This window comes from Falco peregrinus, chromosome 2 (assembly GCF_023634155.1).
Source record: "Falco peregrinus isolate bFalPer1 chromosome 2, bFalPer1.pri, whole genome shotgun sequence".
NCBI classification, from domain to species: Eukaryota; Metazoa; Chordata; class Aves; order Falconiformes; family Falconidae; genus Falco; species Falco peregrinus.
In genome coordinates this window covers 98,586,582-98,606,776 of record NC_073722.1, presented here as the reverse complement: position 1 = coordinate 98,606,776, position 20,195 = coordinate 98,586,582, and the positions used below count along the sequence as shown (strand labels likewise).

General features: G+C 44.2%; 1 protein-coding gene across 2 annotated transcripts in view; it reads right to left on the bottom strand.

Annotated features, from left to right (window-relative positions):
* The window catches only part of KREMEN1 (kringle containing transmembrane protein 1), a 31,807-nt gene that overhangs the window by 10,923 nt on the left and 689 nt on the right, over positions 1 to 20,195 (bottom strand). The window contains exons 1-3 of one of the 2 annotated variants that reach the window (XM_027777216.2): positions 11,512 to 19,497; positions 10,063 to 10,225; positions 5,941 to 6,032 (exon numbers count right to left, since the gene is read on the bottom strand). In XM_027777216.2, coding sequence (XP_027633017.1) covers positions 5,941 to 6,032; positions 10,063 to 10,225; positions 11,512 to 11,626 — 370 coding nt within the window. In that variant the 5' untranslated portion in view covers positions 11,627 to 19,497. Of the gene's footprint in view, positions 1 to 5,940; positions 6,033 to 10,062; positions 10,226 to 11,511; positions 19,498 to 20,195 lie in introns of those variants that run through there. The other variant, XM_055797470.1, reaches the window with a different exon arrangement.

Here is a 20,195-nt window from a genome sequence, read left to right as displayed (position 1 = left end):
TCACCATTAAATAGATCATCCTGACACCTGGAACAGTCAACAGGTCTGTCTGAGAACCAGCTCCCAGGCTACGTTGCCCATGGCAGCCTCCTTACTTTGAAGAACGAGGTTAACCCATCTGTTAGCGACCAGCAAATATACTAGTGTGTACATGATTATACTCTTAAGGAGGATGATCACAGTATTATAAAGAAGAATTAATGAAGTTGGGAAGATAATTCAAGTATGTATATTTCTTTAATAACTAGATAATGTTGCTTGAAATTCTCTTCATAAAATACTTTGGTTTTCTAAGAATCATACAATTTCAATTATAAATGCTTGCACAGAGTTATGGCTTTGATGTGCCCTGCAGCAACCTGAATATAAGTACTGAGACGTCAAGTTGCAGCCTGATTTAGCATACCTCTGGAAATCCCCATCCGCAGCCGCACCTGGCGCAGCGCAGCTGAGCACAGAACTCGCAGGGAGCTCAGCTTTTTGCACAGCGCATGAAGGATTTCACTGCCCTGAAAAAGCTTCCTAGTTAACCAGCTTAGCTCATTTTCCTCGGAGAGCTGGGATTTCCTAAAAACATATATTTTATATTTTAATTTTTTTTAAAAAAAAGTAGCTCTATTGGTGAGACACTTCAGCCTTGTCTCCAGAGGATTATACTTCGATATGTTCCATGCTAAGAAACCAGACCGAGTAATGTGAAAATTTCTTACATTTTGTAACTAAATCAGGCATACCATTCGGGTAAATCCTAAAGCTAATTAGTCTCCTTGGTGTCCCAGCAGTATTTTAACTTTCTTGTATCTAGCAAACAAAATTAGTGTCATGCGATTGGGAATAAGCAGGGGAAGCATTGATATAGCCCAACAGCACACAGTAATTTCCATGCCAGTGCCCAGGATACCAAATCAACAAACTACACGAGCCCAGGGATATACGCTCAGCTAAAAGCACTTTAGTAGTCCCACATCAAATATATGATTAAATATTCTTCCAAACTGGGACAACACAGACAAAAAAATGACTCCCCTGTATGCGCATATGATTTTGACACACCGGTTCTTCCTACGGCTACTGACGGGCTGGCTCTGAGCCCGGGGCACCACCGAGTGGCTACTGCAGCGTAACCAGAGGACGTAGTATAAGCTTAACAGCAGAGAGGAGAGTTGGAGAAGCTCTAAGTGGCAAACGCCGTTCTGCTATCAGATCCACAGTGGTCACTAATTACTGCCTCTTCAACACCACTTTTAGTGTATTAGAGCAATACACTCCTCATTCACACCATATTAAACCGAATCAGGATGCATGCATAGGGAGCCACTGACCATGTCCCCAAGCCAAGACAGTACGTTCATGCGTGCAGAGCAGCTCTGCAAAAAGGCCCCGGAGGTCCCGACAGACAGAGCTGGATGTGAGGCAGGAGCTGGATGTGAGGCAGGAGCGTGCTGTGCAGCAAAGGCGCCCGCAGGTCTGCACTAAGCTGGGCACAGCAAGACAGCAAGGGGAGTGATGGTTCCAGCCCGTCCCTGTCAGGACCACATCAAGACTCCTACGTCCAGCTTTGGGGCCCCCAGAACAAGACACTGACTGACGGGGGCGAGTTCAGCAGAGCGCCAAGATGCCCAGAGGGCTGGAGCCCCCCGGCCCCTGGGGAGAAGTGGCCGAGGGCTGGGGCTCGCTCAGCCTGCAGCAGACGAGGCATCAGGGCTCCCCCGAGCAGCGCTGCAATAGCCGCATGGAGCCCAGCACTGCATGGAGCCAGCACCGCATGGAGCCCAGCACCGCATGGAGCCAGCACCACATGGAGCCCGGCACCACATGGAGCCCGGCACCACATGGAGCCCGGCACCGCATGGAGCCCGGCACCACATGGAGCCAGCACCGCATGGAGCCAGCACCGCATGGAGCCCGGCACCGCATGGAGCCAGCACCGCATGGAGCCTGGCACCGCATGGAGCCCGGCACCGCATGGAGCCCGGCACCACTTGGAGCCCGGCACCACTTGGAGCCAGCACCGCATGGAGCCAGCACCGCATGGAGCCCGGCACCGCATGGAGCCAGCACCGCATGGAGCCAGCACCGCATGGAGCCCGGCACCGCATGGAGCCCAGCACCGCATGGAGCCCGGCACCGCATGGAGCCCAGCACCACATGGAGCCAGCACCGCATGGAGCCTGGCACCGCATGGAGCCCGGCACCACATGGAGCCCAGCACCGCATGGAGCCAGCACCGCATGGAGCCAGCACCGCATGGAGCCTGGCACCGCATGGAGCCAGCACCGCATGGAGCCCGGCACCGCATGGAGCCCAGCACCACATGGAGCCAGCACCGCATGGAGCCAGCACCGCATGGAGCCCGGCACCGCATGGAGCCCAGCACCGCATGGAGCCAGCACCGCATGGAGCCCGGCACCGCATGGAGCCAGCGCCCTCACGGCCACGCGCCCTGGGCAAGAGGCGAGGGGCTCGGGCTGGAACACGCCATGCTCCGGTGGGATACAAGGAACATCTTTCCACCGCGCGGGCAGCCAGCGGGGAGTGGGGGCCCAGTGAGGAACGCGCTGCGTCCCTGGGGCCGGAGAAACCTGGTCGGCAAACGGCGCAATGGGGGCTGACCCCGGAGGTGGCCCTGCCTCGTGCAGGGGGCTGGGCGGGATGGCGGCCTGAGGTCCCTTCCGACACAGGGTATCCTACAACCCTGTGTGCATGTATAAAACTATATATATATCTGTACATATATATATATGAAGCAATGAACAAACAAAAGTATTCCCTAGACAGGCAGTGACTGTTTAGTTACTCTGACCTTTAACAATTTCCAACATAATCTTTTGCCCTAATTTGCTCTTAATGTTCAGCCTACTACGGAAGCACTGCGGAAATGAGGCAGTAGATGTTCTGCAGTTACTGTTCGCGCTCATCAGTGATGTCTTACTGTTACAGTCTTCACCCATTTGTATCTATTTGTTCTCCTGTGCTTATAAGGTCACCTCTTTTGGGCAAGCATGCCATTTTTCTTTTTAAGCAGCATCCGACATGATGAGGTCCTGGCAAACACCAGAGCTTCTGCATATTACATGTTAAGGAACATGTATTAAAACACGGAATTCATCCTTTTAAGCTCAAAACCACATGCCAGCTATGCTCATTGAGGCTTCAAGAGCCTCCTAGCTTTTTGCAATGGTAGCATGCACCACCTCAAATTGCACAAGCTACTCTCTTTGTTCTTGCGTTAAAATGCAGACAGGTCAGTCTTAGCAAGTGATTGATACAGCTCTGTATGACTTACCTTGCTCTGCCATTTAACACTTCATCAATACTTCAGTCAAAATTTTTACATGACCTACATGCACACAGGAAATACGATAGCAGTAATGAAATCTGTTTATGTTAAAAGACTCACGCGGGCCAGAAACATGGAGATGCAATTACGTGGGACAGCAAGCCTTACTTTCTTTCACCTTCTGGGAACGTAAGTTGTTATTTCCTTTGAATTTCAATCTAACCGCATTAACAAAGAGCCCAAAAAAGTCAGGAATAGCTGCAACATTGCAAACAAACCATCTAAAGCATTCAGTTATGAACTCTCTGTGCGAGATGCACGTGTTCTCTCAGGACTCAGTGCTGCCTTGCCTTCTATTTTGTTTGTGTCCACTCCAGTCTGCTTAGCAGACAAGCCACCAAGAGGAGAGGAAGAAAAGGAAGGACTAAGCTCCGACCAGCGTAGCTACCACTGTCTTCTGTGATTATGCCCACCCATGCTCATCAAACACTGCTGAACTCTGTATAGCATGTTTACACATGCAGAGTGCCAGAACACATTTCTGAATGAAACATTCAGTGTTACATATAAATATTAGTGATCAAGACACATGATATAATCATGTGAAATCATCATAATGAAAAATTCTTAACTGTAGGTTCTTAATTATTGTTACAGTGCATCGTTGCATGCAAATCTCTCCAGGCAATCAAGACAGTTCACGCTGTTGGCATTGTAGTGATATTATGTGGGTATAGTTTATAGGTAAATTATGCTCCAGATACTTGTCTTTTCTAGTAGTAAATATAATTATGGAAAAGAAGCTTATATAAAACGATTTTTTTACTTCTCGAAAAACTTCAAATAGGGTATTTTTACACAATTGCTTTTGCGTTCCATCACAAAACTTGGTTTTTTATTATGCACTTCACAAGTTGGTTTTGATAGTCCTATGATTTAGCATCATGCTTACTGCAAACAGAAAATCTGGTAAAGAATAAAAGGTTTTTTCACTTACACAGCTTCATAAACCATGAGGTTTGTATTAAGACTTGGATGGGCTTGCAATGTACAGTTTGTTCTAAATTGCTGCAATTCCTTTTTCTAGTATCCAGTTTCAGTGCAATGCTTGAAGCAGCTGCTACTGGTCAAAAGGACATTTTGTAAATGTAAGTCTGGATTATCTGTGCAAGTAAGTGTCCAAGCTTAAATCTTCTGCTCCCCACCACAGAGAAAATGAGTGAGGCTGGTTTTAAAAGGATCCTTTGTGTAGAACAAATGGAGTGGAGAGAATTTGCCTTCCAGCTTTTTTACTGGTGCCATATCCAGAGAATTTGTTAACATCTGTGGTCTTTAAAGAAAATGCAAAATCTTTCATTTTAGACCAAGATAAATTTCTTAATTAGGAGGGTCATGTTTCCTAAATAGGACCTGGTATATTAGAAAAATAAGAGTAAGATGTCCTCTGAACAGTAAGTATCGGCATGCCGAATGATTTTGTGTTCTTTAAATTAGACTCCTTAATCTGTATTTAAGTCTACGTAAAAGTCACCCTACTTAAGGCCACACTTAATGTGTTTGTTTGCCTAGCTTGAAGATGTGAATCACTTGCTCACATTCATAAAAAAGGAAAACTGTGGACAAAGTAAAAAACCACTTTAGATCTATTTTTCTTTGTTTGCTTTTCTAAGCTTCAAGTAAGAAAGGTACTTCTTCCCATCGGAAGTATGCTGCATAAGGACAACTGCTCTGATGCTTAACAGTATGCACAATAAGTTACCCTTAAGAAACAGAGAGTACTTGCACAGAAGTTAGGAAAGCAATTAAAGGCATTAATGATTAGACTTCATAAAAGATGTAGTTAGGGTTGCTTGTTAACATGCAAAGCTGGAATATCTTTTTGATATTTAGGCATATTTTAAAGAATGTAATTCTTGGGAGCACTCAGGAACAAAAATTGTTGGGACATACTGGCACCCATCATGACAAAACCTCCATGTTTTGGATAAGGTAAATAATACAAAACATTAGAAGTATTAAATGCTGGAAGGAAGCTTCAGGTGAATAGCTTGTGAGTTATCGGTTAAGAAAAAAATCGAACAAAGTCCAGTTTGTGGTTTCACAGCAATGCCAAATATATGTACCTGCAAGGAACAGAATTCTTGCCCATATACCAAAGAAACAGCCACCTTTCCCCTATGTCCTCTCACACCGTATTTCTTCCAAGCATTTCTGTGTATGATGTGTTGTACATATTAAACTAATGGCATCTATTTTCCAAGCTAACTGAAATGACTGTCACATAGGTATCTTGTAAAAAACAAAAAAATCTCCCATTCACTTTTGTCCTCTAGATTTTAATAAATGAATGACATATTTCTACGGATTGAAAAAACTAGCAGTACTTCCTAAGTTTTGAGTGATTCTCTGTCTGGTATTATTCATAAATAATATAATTGAGTATTCTGAGATGAGATGAAAAGGATAGCAATGGAGGAATGATTCAGTAAGCTTGTCATTAACTCTAGAGACCCATTTAGAATACTGCTTAGTCTGCAAATGAAAATAAGCTGATTGGCCTTTTACTAGTTTCTGTTTGAAAATCACTACCCACTGTTGTATAACTGCCAACCTCTGTTCAACAGAGATGCAGGACTAAAAATACTGCATGGTGCTCTTACTTCGGCAGGATGGAATCTCACAGTATTTCCAATATATTCCATCCTCATGCTCTGCAATGTAGCACCATGGGCTGACATCTCCATCAGGGTTCCTGAAAGAGAAAAACAGAGAGTGAGCAAAAATCATCAAATGTTTTCAAAAACCACATAAAAGTAAATCTTACTAAGCTTCAGCGTCATCACTATTTCTGCTCTAACACCCATTGGATATTTAACCCGCTGGACTTACATACCAAGAAAAATGCAAAAGTAGTCAGGAGGTTCAGATAACTTGGGTTATTACAGTACACAGCAAGCATAAAATGTTAGTAATGTCTAAACCATAACTTTTTTCTTTGAGACTAAAAGGTGCAGAGCTATTTCTGGACAGTACTGAGAGAGAGGAAGATTTTCAGCCCCACATCCTGCCTGCAGGTTCCTTCAGACTCCTAAACTTGATTTTTGCCTTGGAACAAAATAGTCCAGACTCCGACTTTCTGTACGTATGATGACAAAAACATTTACCTGATAAAGTCTGGGAAAGACCGAGGTTTTTTCTTCCCCTTCAGTAAAGATGAACAAATCTGTTCCAGTGATCTGATATATTGATGGACGGGATAATTCTTTATGTGTCTGTGATTATTCTTTGCTGTTATGTAGCATCATTACAAATGCATACTTAATTAGTCGTTAGGTTATTTAAAGTTTTTTCTATGTACACTTTGAAAAACTATTCACATTGAAAAGATCAATTTAAGAGAATAAATTGTTTTTTTGGACAGTCAGGTTGAAATACAACCTTTTCTTGTAACTAGGGCCAAACGCAATCTTCTCATCACATACGTGGGCATGAATTCTATTAATGAGACTCCCTATACTGAAGTGTCACTTCACCTGCACATTGTCATTTGGGCATATTAACAACTCTTCGTGGGAGATCCAATTTTAGAACTGCTGGGGATGTTTTTTGGTCAAATAACAGAACACTGAATACAACTGTTGAGTTGAGTTCAATTTAGCTGATTAAAATGCTGCTAGTTAGGCTTTCAAACAGACTAGTAAATGTAGTGGACAAGGAAAGCCTGAGAGCAGTGTGCTAGGAATTTAGGTGTAACAGCAGAGCTTCCACTGGCTAAAGAAAGTAGAAGACTAAAATCACGTACTCGCAATAACACAATTTTCCTTGTTGTCAGAGTTACAGGAAAGTTTGTGTTTACACCTGCACAACAGAAATCAGATGTCTGTAACTGGATCATGGTAATGGCACTCCACATATAAACACCTTAAAATACAGGGAAACTGCAGAGGAATGTCATTAATGTCTTTAGGAATCTTTGCCTTGAACCTCAAAAGTGCATACAGTTAGAAAACAATTGAGTGTCTTTCAAAGTTTCCAAAAACTTCAGTCTGTCCAATTTTGTTATGGCTGAAATGAGGTTTAGTGGAACATTATGAAGCATTTCCATCTTAACAGGGTGTCTTGCAGTAAACAAAATATTCCAAGTAAGGACCACCCATGGAGAGATAACATGCTTCTGATTAATGCTTTAAGTGTAAAATTAGATTATTCAAATGATGTCCCTGAAATTGAGCCTCAAAGCAATGCATTATGCCTTAAAAAAGCCTGGTGAGATATGTGTTGTCTCAGAGAAGGGAAGATCAACTTGTCCCTTGTCACCAAGCAAGTGAATGGCAGAGAAAGAGCTAAAACAGCAGGATCTTCACTCACAAGGCATCGGCAAGATTTGCGTGCTAAAGATACCCTCTGACACTCTCAAAACAGAGACTTTTGGAAAGAGACTTAAAACAGTGACTTTTTTTTTCAAGAGAATGTGAAGTTAAAAAGCATCCGTTAGTTAGCCCCATCATTCCATGCACCTGTGAGAATATTCCTGGGCCAAACGATACAGCACAAGGAAGGGAACAGCTACCCTTCCAGTCAAACTCCATCTCAAAGAGGATGATCTAGCACCTAGCAGACTGAGGTTAAAAGACTGTATTTGGTAACTGAGTTATTTCTCAGGCTTACATACCAGATTGTAAGCTTTTGCTCCTTGTAACACCAAATTCTCATTTGCTAAGCAAAGTGAGACTCTAGCAAGGATTACTTGAATACATGGACAAACATTCAGATTTTTTATGCACACTTTTGCATAGCTTGCACATGTCTTGCTTTCTACTAACCTAAGCATTAGCCAGACTTGACTGACAAAAGACCCTGTAGATACACTCTATCTAGGATACTGCCCTGCAGCAACAAGCAAAATTACATTCTTGATTCTGCTGCTTGCATCAGAGATAATTCTGTGGCCACTGGCCTTTTTATAGCTCTGTATTAGTATGCGTACTGAGAGATACAGCTCTCCACGTGTCACAAAAATTGTTATGCATTTGGTGTTGTTGGGCTGAGGGAGGCTGTGAAATTGGTGTGAAATGTTTTCGATGGGAAGACAGTCCTTCCAGTGCTCACATGCTGATCTGATACTAGACAGCTTGGTGGGCTTCTTTGGTTTCCAGGTCATTTTCTAAAGAGAATGCCCAACTTCTATGGAGTTTCTCTTGTAGGTGCCCTTTTCTTTGCCCCTGTAAGACGCTGAACTGATTCAAAAGACAGTCAATTCAGAACTTGGCAATAACTCTTGCTCCTTCTATGGCTAAAGAGTCCACTGCTGCAACACACTGAACAGTGTTATTTTGAAGCAGTGCTGCAGCCACTGGAAAAGATCCCAAGTAAGTCTTATTCTTCTCTGTCCTTCACCAATGTTCTTCACCAAAAAATATCCTCCTGAGCCACCAGATACTCTGGAAATGCCACTGATTCCTTTCATCAGTGTTCTCATCCATCTGCTGCATGCCACAAGACCTCTATTCTGTGCTTTCTTACTTATTCTCCATTAACTGGCTGGCTCTGGCCTATTTTCTTGAATGTCTATTTCTGATTAAATATGGAAAAGTTCTGGGATCAAGAACCAGGACCCTATGTTCACGACACAATTGTGCTGAACCCCTGTGTGTTAATTTTGCCTCATTTACCCTGATTTATACTGCTTACAGTGAAGTGATTTCAACATGAAGGTGGCAAGTGTATAGGCTCTACCCTAGAAAGCCTGTAACCTGCTAAGTAAAAGCATCTCCCAGGAGAGCTGAGGTGTGGTTTGAACCTTCTCACAAAGGAGACATTAGAGCTTTTCTTGCTATGCCCCAGGGAATTCAATTCTTAATTTGTTGGTTCAAACATCTCTATCCCCATTACCCAGTGAGGAAGAGACACCACTCAACTTTACATATCCTAGACGTGCTGATGATTATCGCTGTTTAAGGAATGTATCTATCGGGTTATTCCCTACTTGTTACCATAGCAAGTACAGACGGGCATGCAAACCTTGCTGGTCAGCCCTGCCAAGGCAGAAGGGCACGTAACTTCCCAATGCACAGCATCAGGAGCTTAAACGTTGGTGGCTGAAAAGAGCCTGCAGAGCCTAAACATGTCTGAACTTAGCTTCTTATTTGGCTCCTAAACTCTGAAGTTCTTACTGAAACTTCATGCTGAGTTCTATCCATAGTTATGGGGGGCTACTCTGGAAGGCAGGGAAGCGAAAGTGGATCTGCCATGGTATAACCACTGACAGTCGAGCTTCTGCATTCAGGTAACATCTCTAAGTCACTGAACTCGTGCTCACTCAGTTTTTAGTGACTGTAACTTTCATTGGCACAAAACTTGGAACCATGGCGTATAAAAGAACCAGACTTGTGGGTGAGGATAAAGCCCATAACATTTCAGAGGCTCCTACAGACATTCACTATGCTTCTGTACTTCTGACTTGGATTTTTATTATTATTATTTTTATTATTATCTCAACCTTTTCATTTAAGTAATCTCTAATCTTTCTCTGTCACACCAAATTAAGGATTGGATATATGATAAGAACTTTTGAGTGAGAGCTGGGTTGCAAAAGCTATTCTCCCAACGGTGCTTGCAGACCCTATCAGGGTACTGATTACAGAATAAAACAAAACCTGTTCGATACCCAGGCCTCTGACATTCTTTGCTGTATGTCAGGAAGTTTCCTAATTTTGTGTCAACTGTTTATAAAGTAACACTGGCTATACAGGCAATGTTCGCAGCAATGAGATATGTCTTACCTGCAGTAGTTATGCTCTCCAAGCCCTCCCTCCCCATTGGGATATTTCAGAGTATTATAAGGATGCTCAAAGGTCTCATTCCAAAAAAGACAAGGTTTCCCTGCATATTGGGAGGTCTGGTTCTGAGTGCCTCGATAGTCAGCCCCATTTGCTGTGTAACATTCTGGGAAGAAATGGAAATGGAAAAAGAGAAAGAATGTATGTAGGTTTAGTGTTCGGTTGCTCTTCCCTCACCCTCCAGCCCATCCCCAAGAGACCACATTTCCTTTCACTAACATCTTTCCTGTATTGTTTAGGCAACAGAAGTTAACTGTCTGGGATTTGTTTTCTCTCAGAGTCAAGTCTCTATTGAAGAGATTATGAATTCAGTACTTTACTGAGCAATGTATAAGACAGTTAGGTCTAAAGAGTGGTTAATACAATTAACATGCATTTTCTGAATAAGCTCACTGATTTTTTTATTGTTTCACTCATTAAGATGAATCTGTAACTTGTTAATTTCCCAAAAATGAAATTAGATTATGTTATCAGTCTGCCACTTATCAGCACACCACTAGAATCTCATGCCAGTTTAACTAAAGTTGTGAATATCTGTACTTTATAAAAATGACAGAATTTGTGGACCTTGCAAACATTTACAACCTGATTTAGAAAAGTTTTTAGGCAGTTTTTTCCTCTGGTCTGAACTGCCTTAGAAAGGGACCTTCTTCGGTAAAGTATAATCATGATGCTGTGATTTGCTACTAAAGTATTTATACTTTCAGATTAAAACTTACAAGTCGGTATTCTCTGGCTTACTCATATATTCTCTCGTTTATATTCATTTTCCTAGCTTCCTAATACTCAGCAAGTTAGAAATCAAAGCAGAGAGTGATTTCTCTAGTCATTAAATACAGTATCCCCTTCTCAGCTAACTACAGATCTCATGCTGCCTGGCTTTGCTGTGTCTTATTAAATAAATGACATCTTCCGATCAAATAAATATTCATATACATGAACGATTTTACCTTTATTAAAAATGCAAAACATTTTTGATTAAATTATGCACTGTGAGGGTGACAGAGCACAGGAACAGTCTGCCCAGAGCGGTTGAGAATCTCTGTCCTTGGAGATATTCAAAAGCCTTCCAGGCATGGTCCTGGGCAACCTGCTTTAGGTGACCATGCTCGAGCAGAGGGGCTGAACCAGATGACCTCCCGAGGTCACTTCCAACCTCAGCCACTCTGTGACCATCTTTCAGAAACAGCCACTACAATTCATGTACCATAAATAAGTCCATCTTGTTTATAATTAATACTTGCTAACATTTACCGCCCATGCATTTATTTCAAAACAGTATTACAATACAAGAGTCCACGACAGAATTAAAACTCATGCGTTACGCTGCTGTAAACAACTCTTTGTACCAAGCAGCATTACTGAGAGAAGTCATGAATGCTTCCCACTCACTGCAGGCTGCGCAACGCTCTGTTTCATGTGACCGCCTGCTCTGCAGAAACCCGCGACAGCTGCAGAGATGTCCCACTGCCCTGAGGGAGAGCGCTCTGAAGGGGGGTATGCTCATCTCAGGTGTCCCTCACGAGACATGCCGTACAAACAAAACAAGGTTAGAGAGACTGCGTGGCTGCAGTTGGAAGCTTAATCCTGACACTGACACTACACCTTTTTTGTATTTAGAAATACTGTGGGAGAAGGGAAAATGTATTATTAAAACCATGCCTTTGAAATTAGTTTAGTCTGGGCCCACAAATATCAAAATGATGCAATTATAATGATTATTTCACAGTTTTATTACACAGCAGATGAAAGCCGATGTTTTTTTGCCTTCGCTGCGCATTTTCATGCCTAGGCAAGTTAGGATTCCTTTTAAATGGAATTTTGTTGCTGAAGGCACACAGAAGAGGTGTCTGCACAGCCATTAATGCACACTGCTATCATCCACGGACGGAAAGCTATCTAATGTAACAAAAACAAGCCAATACTCCTCCTTACTGCAATTTACCTGTGCCTTAGCCATGAAGGTGAGTTACAAACATTTACTTGAAAATGCAAATCTGCATTTCCAGTATTCAGGCCACCACAGATATTTGCATAAACATATGAAAAAAACCCACTTTAAAGTCTCCACAGTGTTGCAACTTTCTTCAATACCTCTCTTGCTTTGCAGTTAATGTAAAAGTTTTTCTATGTCATAGCTAAAAGATGTAAGGTGATGAATTTGGCAGAAAAAGAGGAAAACGTGATTAAATTGGATAAACAAAATAACATACAGTATAAAGAAGCAGTTGTGAGAAGTGATAAACTTATCCAGAAAAGATGTCTACTTCAGCTTAGTGCTATTGCTTTTCTGCTTCTCACTTCTAAATGAGAAGCAGTATGTATGAACATCTACTCAGAAATGCAAGGAATGCTACAATACCTGAACGCAACCTGGCACACAGACTAAACTGAAGTTAACATCAGCCCACTTGAGGATCTGCTAAGACTGGCCCATGCTTTAACTTGCAGTAGCAACTGCCTTTCATTTTCATGTCAGCTTGTTTTTCTTAATAGACTTTCTTCAAACCACTGCACTGGTACTTCCAAGGGCATGGCACAAAAGGAAGAGCTCTCTTGGTTCCTCTTATCTGTCGTTTTTTGTTCCCCACACAACAGGTACCTGCAACAGTGCCTCTTATGTTCTTTTGCACGACCAAGAGGTTTGGGAAAAACCGAGCTCCAGCCGAGTTGCAGTGAAGCTCCCCTGGCTTTGTGGGCATCGAGATGTGGAAGGGGGAGGCAGTGAAATACCACATAAAATCATTGACTATCCCAGAAAAACTGAAATGAAAACTTTCAAGTTATGGAATTTAGCAGCTGTTACCAAATGAAATGCACCCCTTTTTGGGTTACAGGGAATCTGCCAGAAAATTTTCATTATGTTAATGATTAATAATAATTTTGCCATAGCACTGGAGCACAATCTTTCCAAGTAAATATGGGCATTCAAAAATCAGGCCGTCAGTCCTACGTTCTTTTGCCTTGAACAATCTGCTCTGAGAGCTGCCGAGATGCATTTTGTACAGTTTTCTCTAGAATTCTGAGTAATGTGGATAGAGAGCTCTCAGCATATCCATTATCTTTGCAGTAAACAGATGAATTCTTCTATGTATCACACACAGTGATTTTGCCATATTTTGCTGCACAACACTTTGCCAAAACACTACTTTAGCAATCTCATTGTGAAATTAATATTCCCAATGTGCTGAAGGTGCAAAGTGAATGTTTCATCACAGACAGCCCACTGTCCTCTCCATTTCAAATCCACGGGCTGCACTTTAAAGACAAAAGTCCCAAGAGATTCGGGAGGAGGGTAGAACCTCCATCCTTCTTTTTGTCTTACACCACTAGCACAATAATTCTATGAAAATATGAGCTTAAAAAAAAAAGTCAGGCAGATTTGTCTGCAGAAAACTAATCCATAAGAGGCCACTGCAACAGTCAGAAAAGAGTGGACTGAACACTACAGGAAAACTCTTGGGCTTACTCAAATTATCTGATTTCTCTTTGGAGGACTACAATCACGTAGAAGGGAGGGAGTAAAAAATAAACCAACCATCAGCAACCTCCTCTCCTTTACTTCTGGACCCACTGGATCCAGCTGCTTTGTGTCGGTTGATGCTTCTGTGTTACTTCAGGCTATTCAGCCCTTTGCCTGAAATCTAACATCAGAGCAGACTCAAGTGACACCGACACCAGTTCTATGCATTTCAGCAAGCCTTATTCCTTGAAGTTTTGGAAAGATGGTGGTAACTATGTCAGAACTCGCACTGTATCCAAGTCCCCTCCCGGTGGCACAGATGGCAAGGGAAGAACGGGCACTTTGCGGAGGCTGAAGCTGGCAGCTTTCTAGAAGGCACCGGAACCCCACTGTCCCTGACAGAGCTGTCAGGTGGCTTCTGTTCATGCACCCAAGGCTCAGTTTAAACCATTCTGTCAACCATAAACCATAAACCTTAATTAAACCACTAGGGCTTTCAATGGGGCACAGAGGAAGCGGTGACCATTCAGATCTTGAAGTCTCCAACCTCAGATTTCTTAGCTGGGTTTCAGTCACAGTGCGAAGCAGAGGCCTGTGTCACACCCATGATGAAAATCAATGTCTGCAATGATCTCACCCTATTAACTGCCTGACGACCCCACTGCTTCTACTGTTTGGTGGGGATGCATGCGAACAGAATTGATCAGAGAGGGAACCACTGCAGTGGTTCTAGCCATGAAAAGCTGGAAGGTTCCAGCAGGTCCTGCTCAGGATAATGCTTACGAGCCTCAGCGAGCAAACAGACAGCAGTGCGTTGGCAGGGCTGGTTTGTTTTCAACACATCAGGTGCCATGGTTGACAGAAAAGTAACTCCTTTTTAAAAAGAATGAATACTGAGACTAGATAAGCACATACTGAGTGGGAACTGCTAGGAAGAAACAGCAGAGAGTGAGCCTGGGGTTGGCTGTCCACTACGAGTGAGTACAGTGTGTGATACAGGTTCACAATTAGTTTTATTAGAGCCAGATCAACATTTGGAAGATCAAACAGCAGCTGTACTAGAAATTTTTTCCATCTGTCTTGGTTTCTTCTTCGATGTAGGGACCTTACAATGATCATTTCTGCCTTTGTTACACTGGGACGGCATGGCTGCCTGCGCTCCACATGGCCGCCACTTCAGGATCATTCGAAAAATTAAGGTAGTGCAGCACATAACAGCCTGACTTTTTCACTGAATGAAGCGCTGACGGTAAAACACTAACATTTCAGAGTCTGCGCTGGCTTTCAGTGATTGTCACTTCCAAATACTGGGTTTAATCTCTGAAGTCCTCAATGGCAGGAGGCCCAGTAACATGAGAAACTCTCATCCCGTACCACATCGCCACAGACGGAAACAACACAAACGTCTGAATTTCACCTGCAGCCTCTTCTGTACAAACGAGGATGAAAAGCAAAGCAAACAGCTACCTGCTCAAACACTCTTCTAGCTGACAAGTGGGAAATCTTACAAACACTAAGCATCCTCCAACAACCGTATTTCCCAAAGACATGCATTTAGTGACGTTACAAAGTGCAAGCTGAAGAGGTGGAGGTTTCGGGATGGTGTAAATGCCTTCTTAGAGTACTCTTCTAAGTTTGGGGCATGTAGGTAGCTTTCGAGACTGATAGTTCAGAATGACAAAGCTGTTACTATTTCACTGAAAAAAACGAATTTACTTGCTGTATTTCTTTGCTTTAATTTCTGGAAGCTACTCGGAGTGCTGACTAGTGGCCAGAGAGATTAAAGGTTGGCGACAATTATCAACCAGAAACTATCCTACCGGCTACTGCCCGGCAAGCAGCAAGGTCTTCTTTGAAAAATCTGCAGATTAGTGAGAGGTAAATGAAAGTGGCTGCTATTTAAATCTTGAGTTTCAGTACAGCAGTGTGGACAGCCAGAACATTAAACGTTCTGTAGGGCTGGAGCAAGAAATAAAGGTTCCTTGACTTCACATGCTGTAACTGCTCGGTTCTCACTTGTTTTTCTTACAGCCTTGCAGAAGAGTCCGAAAAACACTTCAGGAGAACCTAAGGACATGGAACCAAAGGTGCTGGGTCTGGTAACGACTAGGCACCAGCTGCTTGATGCGTGTGCTTGCACAGTGTTCGAAGAAGGGTTTTCAAGTCATCTCCATTCTACCTAAACTGTTCTGGTTCCTGCTTGAGATTGCAATTTAAGCACTCCTCCTTAAATGAAAGCACTGTATCTAGGTGCAGATGGCAACAGTTACAGGCACTAACCAGATGCTGCAGTCTCTAATTTGATTGAAAGGGTATAATTAGACAGCAGAAACACTTCAATGAAAGAGTAATGCACAGAGGAAAGGACAGAAACCACTTAACTGATGCCAAGATACCCCAGCAGTAAGGGAGGCAGGGGCCCACGGGTGGAAGGGGCAGAACACCACATTACCTTCTTCAGACGAGAACATTTCTGTTCCCCTACGGATGGAATAGGGATTCTATTATCATAGGTTGCCACAGTTCTTCATGTGGGAACACTGATTAAAACCAGAAGAAGCTTCAGGAGATCAAAGAGACAAATATGGCTTCTGTGGTCATTATTAAAAATATTTTTAGCAGTGCAATGGTTTTCTTTGAAGATGCAGTTTTATCGATTGAACCGAACGTTCATTTGCATACCACTACATGATTGGCCAGGCCAACAGAACCTCACGCCGTATCGCGATATGACGCAAAAGAAAGGTCCTGGGGAAGGCCAAGGCTGCCCCGGGCCTCCGGCAGGGAAACTGCTGCAGCACCTTGACATCACGACACCATCCCGATTAACACTCACGTAACAAAAGACCTTGTCAAAACCATCAGGCTTGGGTGCCTGTACTGTAACAACACAAGAGCTGACACGAACGACAGCAAAAACCTCAGGAAACCATGACCTTCGTTTAAAATTGCAGTTTTCAAAATTGCTAGAAAATAACTCCCCATGTGGTAGATCAGCCAGTTGAGTTCTGATGTGATGCTATGAGGGCACTTGGTTGGCTGGTGGTTTCTCCTTTGCAGCGCAGAGGCACTCAGCACGTAGTTTTAAAAATCATCTCTTGTTCTACATACCCACACAGGCACGCACACACACACACAGACACACACATACAATTTTTTCAAAGTCCTCAAATGCAATCATGTTTGCTGATCAGAACTAGAGTCTTATCCAGCATTGGTCCAAACCAGAGAGCAGCCACTGAATACTCACCTGACATTTAACCAACCCTTGACCTAGGCATCTGTCTGTAAGAATGCACATTCCTGGAAATGTACAGACATGTGGAATTCCATACTTGTGCTCCCTGGCAGTGTGTGAGTTGTTGTGAACTTGCTAATCTTTTGAAACTTTGAATACTAACCTTCAATCTAATAATTTTCTCACCACTTTTCTTTCTTTTGTTTAAAAAAGTTAAATGCTATCTGACTGGCCAGAGTCTTTCTGGAACATGTTGGAAGCAGGCAAATTAGGACATGAGCATGACAGGCAGTCACCATTACTTCTGATGCTTAAAACTATGAATTTTGTATCTTTTTTCTTTTTATTCATACAATACAAACATGCTATATTAGCCACAGCTTTGCAGCTGCTGGCTGGTCCTCAGCCTCAAGACACAAACACACTTGCTTGTCCTGTGATCCTTTATCACTGGAAATAAGAATGCATGATGTGGCCCCATAAGAATTTCTGCTCCTTAATACACCCATTTGTTTTCTCTCTTTGTGAAGTTTTAAAACTGCTGTTCCATTGTCAAGCGTGGCAGACTGAATCCCTTTGGAAATTTTATCAGGATGGGCCATAGCCACTGTGTGGATGGAGGGAGTGGTCAATTGCACAACCATTATGGTGTGATATGACAAAGAATGCAAATTTTGCAGCTGGCAGCATGTAATCCCTGCCTCCCTCCCACTTCTTTGGCTCCATCCTGCCTAAATCCATTCACATAACTCTGGATTTTGAGTTACGCTTCATGCATGTACAAGCATGATATGCTGAAGTGTCTAACTCTTTCATTTTCTGTCTGGTTAGAAATGCTTTTTTGAGTATTTCTGTGACAATTGCTTAAGGCATATCAAGTAGAACTGCTTCTCCGCATCAGCAAGACATAGGCAGAAAAAGATGACAAGAGATACAAGGTTTGTGAGAGAAGGCTGAAACAGCAGCTCAAAGGGAAGATGCAGCTGTGAAGAAAACCAAAGACACAGTTGAGCCGGTATTGCCAAATGGAAAGAAAACAGAGAAAGGAAAAAGGGGTTGATAATCATATAAATTTCTGATGGGGAAATCAAACAAACGCTATAAATACAGAAATTAGAAGTGAGAACTTACTGCACTGAATATATAAACTAACATTTGATCACCGAAAGTAAGATTTGCTGAAGGCATTTCCATCTCTTTGGCCTTGTAATACAAAACTCACCAAACTCAGACAGTTCTTTAATGTTAGGCAATCTATTCACCCATCTCTTATTTCTGATTCACTTGAGAAATGTGGTATGACTGAAGTTTGAATGCTGCAAATGTCAGAGTTTGGATTACTAAAAACTGTTGGGCATCACACAATAAAGCAGAAACATTCTGGGAAAAGCAGCACAGTACTATGTGCAAAAAGGATTGTTAACTTGCTCTCATTTCTGACAATTAGAGTCATTTTTCATAAGGCAATTCCAGAAGTTAAAGCTTCTCTCCTATCTTGGCAAACGATGGTGTGATGTAGTCTGTATTTTGACTGCACTTTACAATAATAAGCTTATTAAGACATGCACTTGATAACAAGGGAATAGGCATTAAAACCAGCAACCTGACCCAGCTGATCCTGTTTCGGTCGTGTGGGATCAAGGATCAAAATGCAAGGTTTGTGCAGATTAGCAACTCTGCAGATGTACATGCCACACAAATTACAGGTCCTCGCTGAAGCGTCAATGTGCACTGTTGCCAGGTTCTTTTATCAGAAGACACACAGGTGGCAGTGCTTTCTAGATCCATTCTCCTTTGCTACCCCTTCACTCAGAGGCATTATATATATTCTTCTCTCCTTCCCCTGCCTCAGCTGCTTGTGCTTAGCCATCTCTGTCCCCTTTAGTGGCTGCCAGTGCATGCAGCCAGAAAGTGGCTAGAGGATGGAAGCACAGGTGCGTAAACAGGTAGAATCCTCTCAGTAGCCTACGAACCAAACATTCACACTGGGATATATCTTCCACTTGCTGTCATGCAGCCTGCTGTGCGGGACATGGGCACACATGGAGTGTTCTGCTACAGTTCTGGTCAGAAACCTAACAAGACTATGTTCTTCCAACTTAAAGGCAGAGGTACGTACTGTGTGCACCGAACACCTCCTGATGGTACGTGCAATGGACTGTTAGACATGGTCTAGGTAAGTCCCTCTCTCGGCAGCTCTCTGCATGCTTATCTGAAAATACTATCACGTTTTACTCTCTGCAGGCAACTTCTGAGAAGTTGTAGTTAGCCTGCGGAGTTCTCTCTTCTGGTAAAAGGCTTCCCCCAGCCCCCGCAAAAAAGTCTATGTAAGTATTTTACAAATATAATTAAGTGCATCTACAAAACCTTGATGAGCAAGTATCTGTTCATGGTGAAAGGAGGTAGACCAAATTCTACATTATAATGAATAACAACAATTAGAATACGCAAAACATATCCAGAGGGACCATGTATCTGACAGCTGTGACACCGTGATCATCTAGAACAGCCGCTTCAGAGCTCATGAGGCAGGGCCAACACTGACCACAGGAGAAGCGTGAGACTTGAAATCATTAGTAACAGAACTGAGTTGAGCACAAAAGGCTGCAGAGAAATTGTAAGTGAAACCCCAGCACGAACAGGTAGCAAAGCTTCTGGCTTCCACTGCTCATCGCCTGAGCAAGAACCTGAAGGCAGAGCCTGTGCCTGAGAGGGAGCTGAGGCAGCGTGCTGCAGCAGGCGAGCTGGCCACCCCCAAGCCCTGGGGCCAGCGCCCCCCAGCCCGGGGCCAGCACCCCCCAGCCCGGGGCCAGCACCCCCCAGCCCCGGGGCCGGCTCCCCCCAGCCCCGGGGCCGGCTCCCCCCAGCCCCGGGCCAGCTCCCTCCAGCCCCGGGCCAGCTCCCTCCAGCCCCGGGCCAGCAGCCCCCCAGCCCCCCAGCCCCGGGGCCAGCAGCCCCCCAGCCCCGGGGCCAGCAGCCCCCCAGCCCCCCAGCCCCGGGGCCAGCAGCCCCCCAGCCCCGGGGCCAGCAGCCCCCCAGCCCCCCAGCCCCGGGGCCAGCAGCCCCCCAGCCCCGGGCCAGCAGCCCCCCAGCCCCGGGGCCAGCAGCCCCCCAGCCCTGGGCCAGCAGCCCCCCAGCCCCGGGGCCAGCAGCCCCCCAGCCCCGGGCCAGCAGCCCCCCAGCCCCGGGGCCAGCAGCCCCCCAGCCCCCCAGCCCCGGGGCCAGCAGCCCCCCAGCCCCGGGGCCAGCAGCCCCCCAGCCCTGGGCCAGCTCCCCCGCCCCCCCCGCAGACGCTCGTGCAGACGCCGCCACCAACGCTCCGCTCCGCAGCCACGCGCCGCTGCCCCGCGCACCTCCGCACGCGCCGCGGGTCCG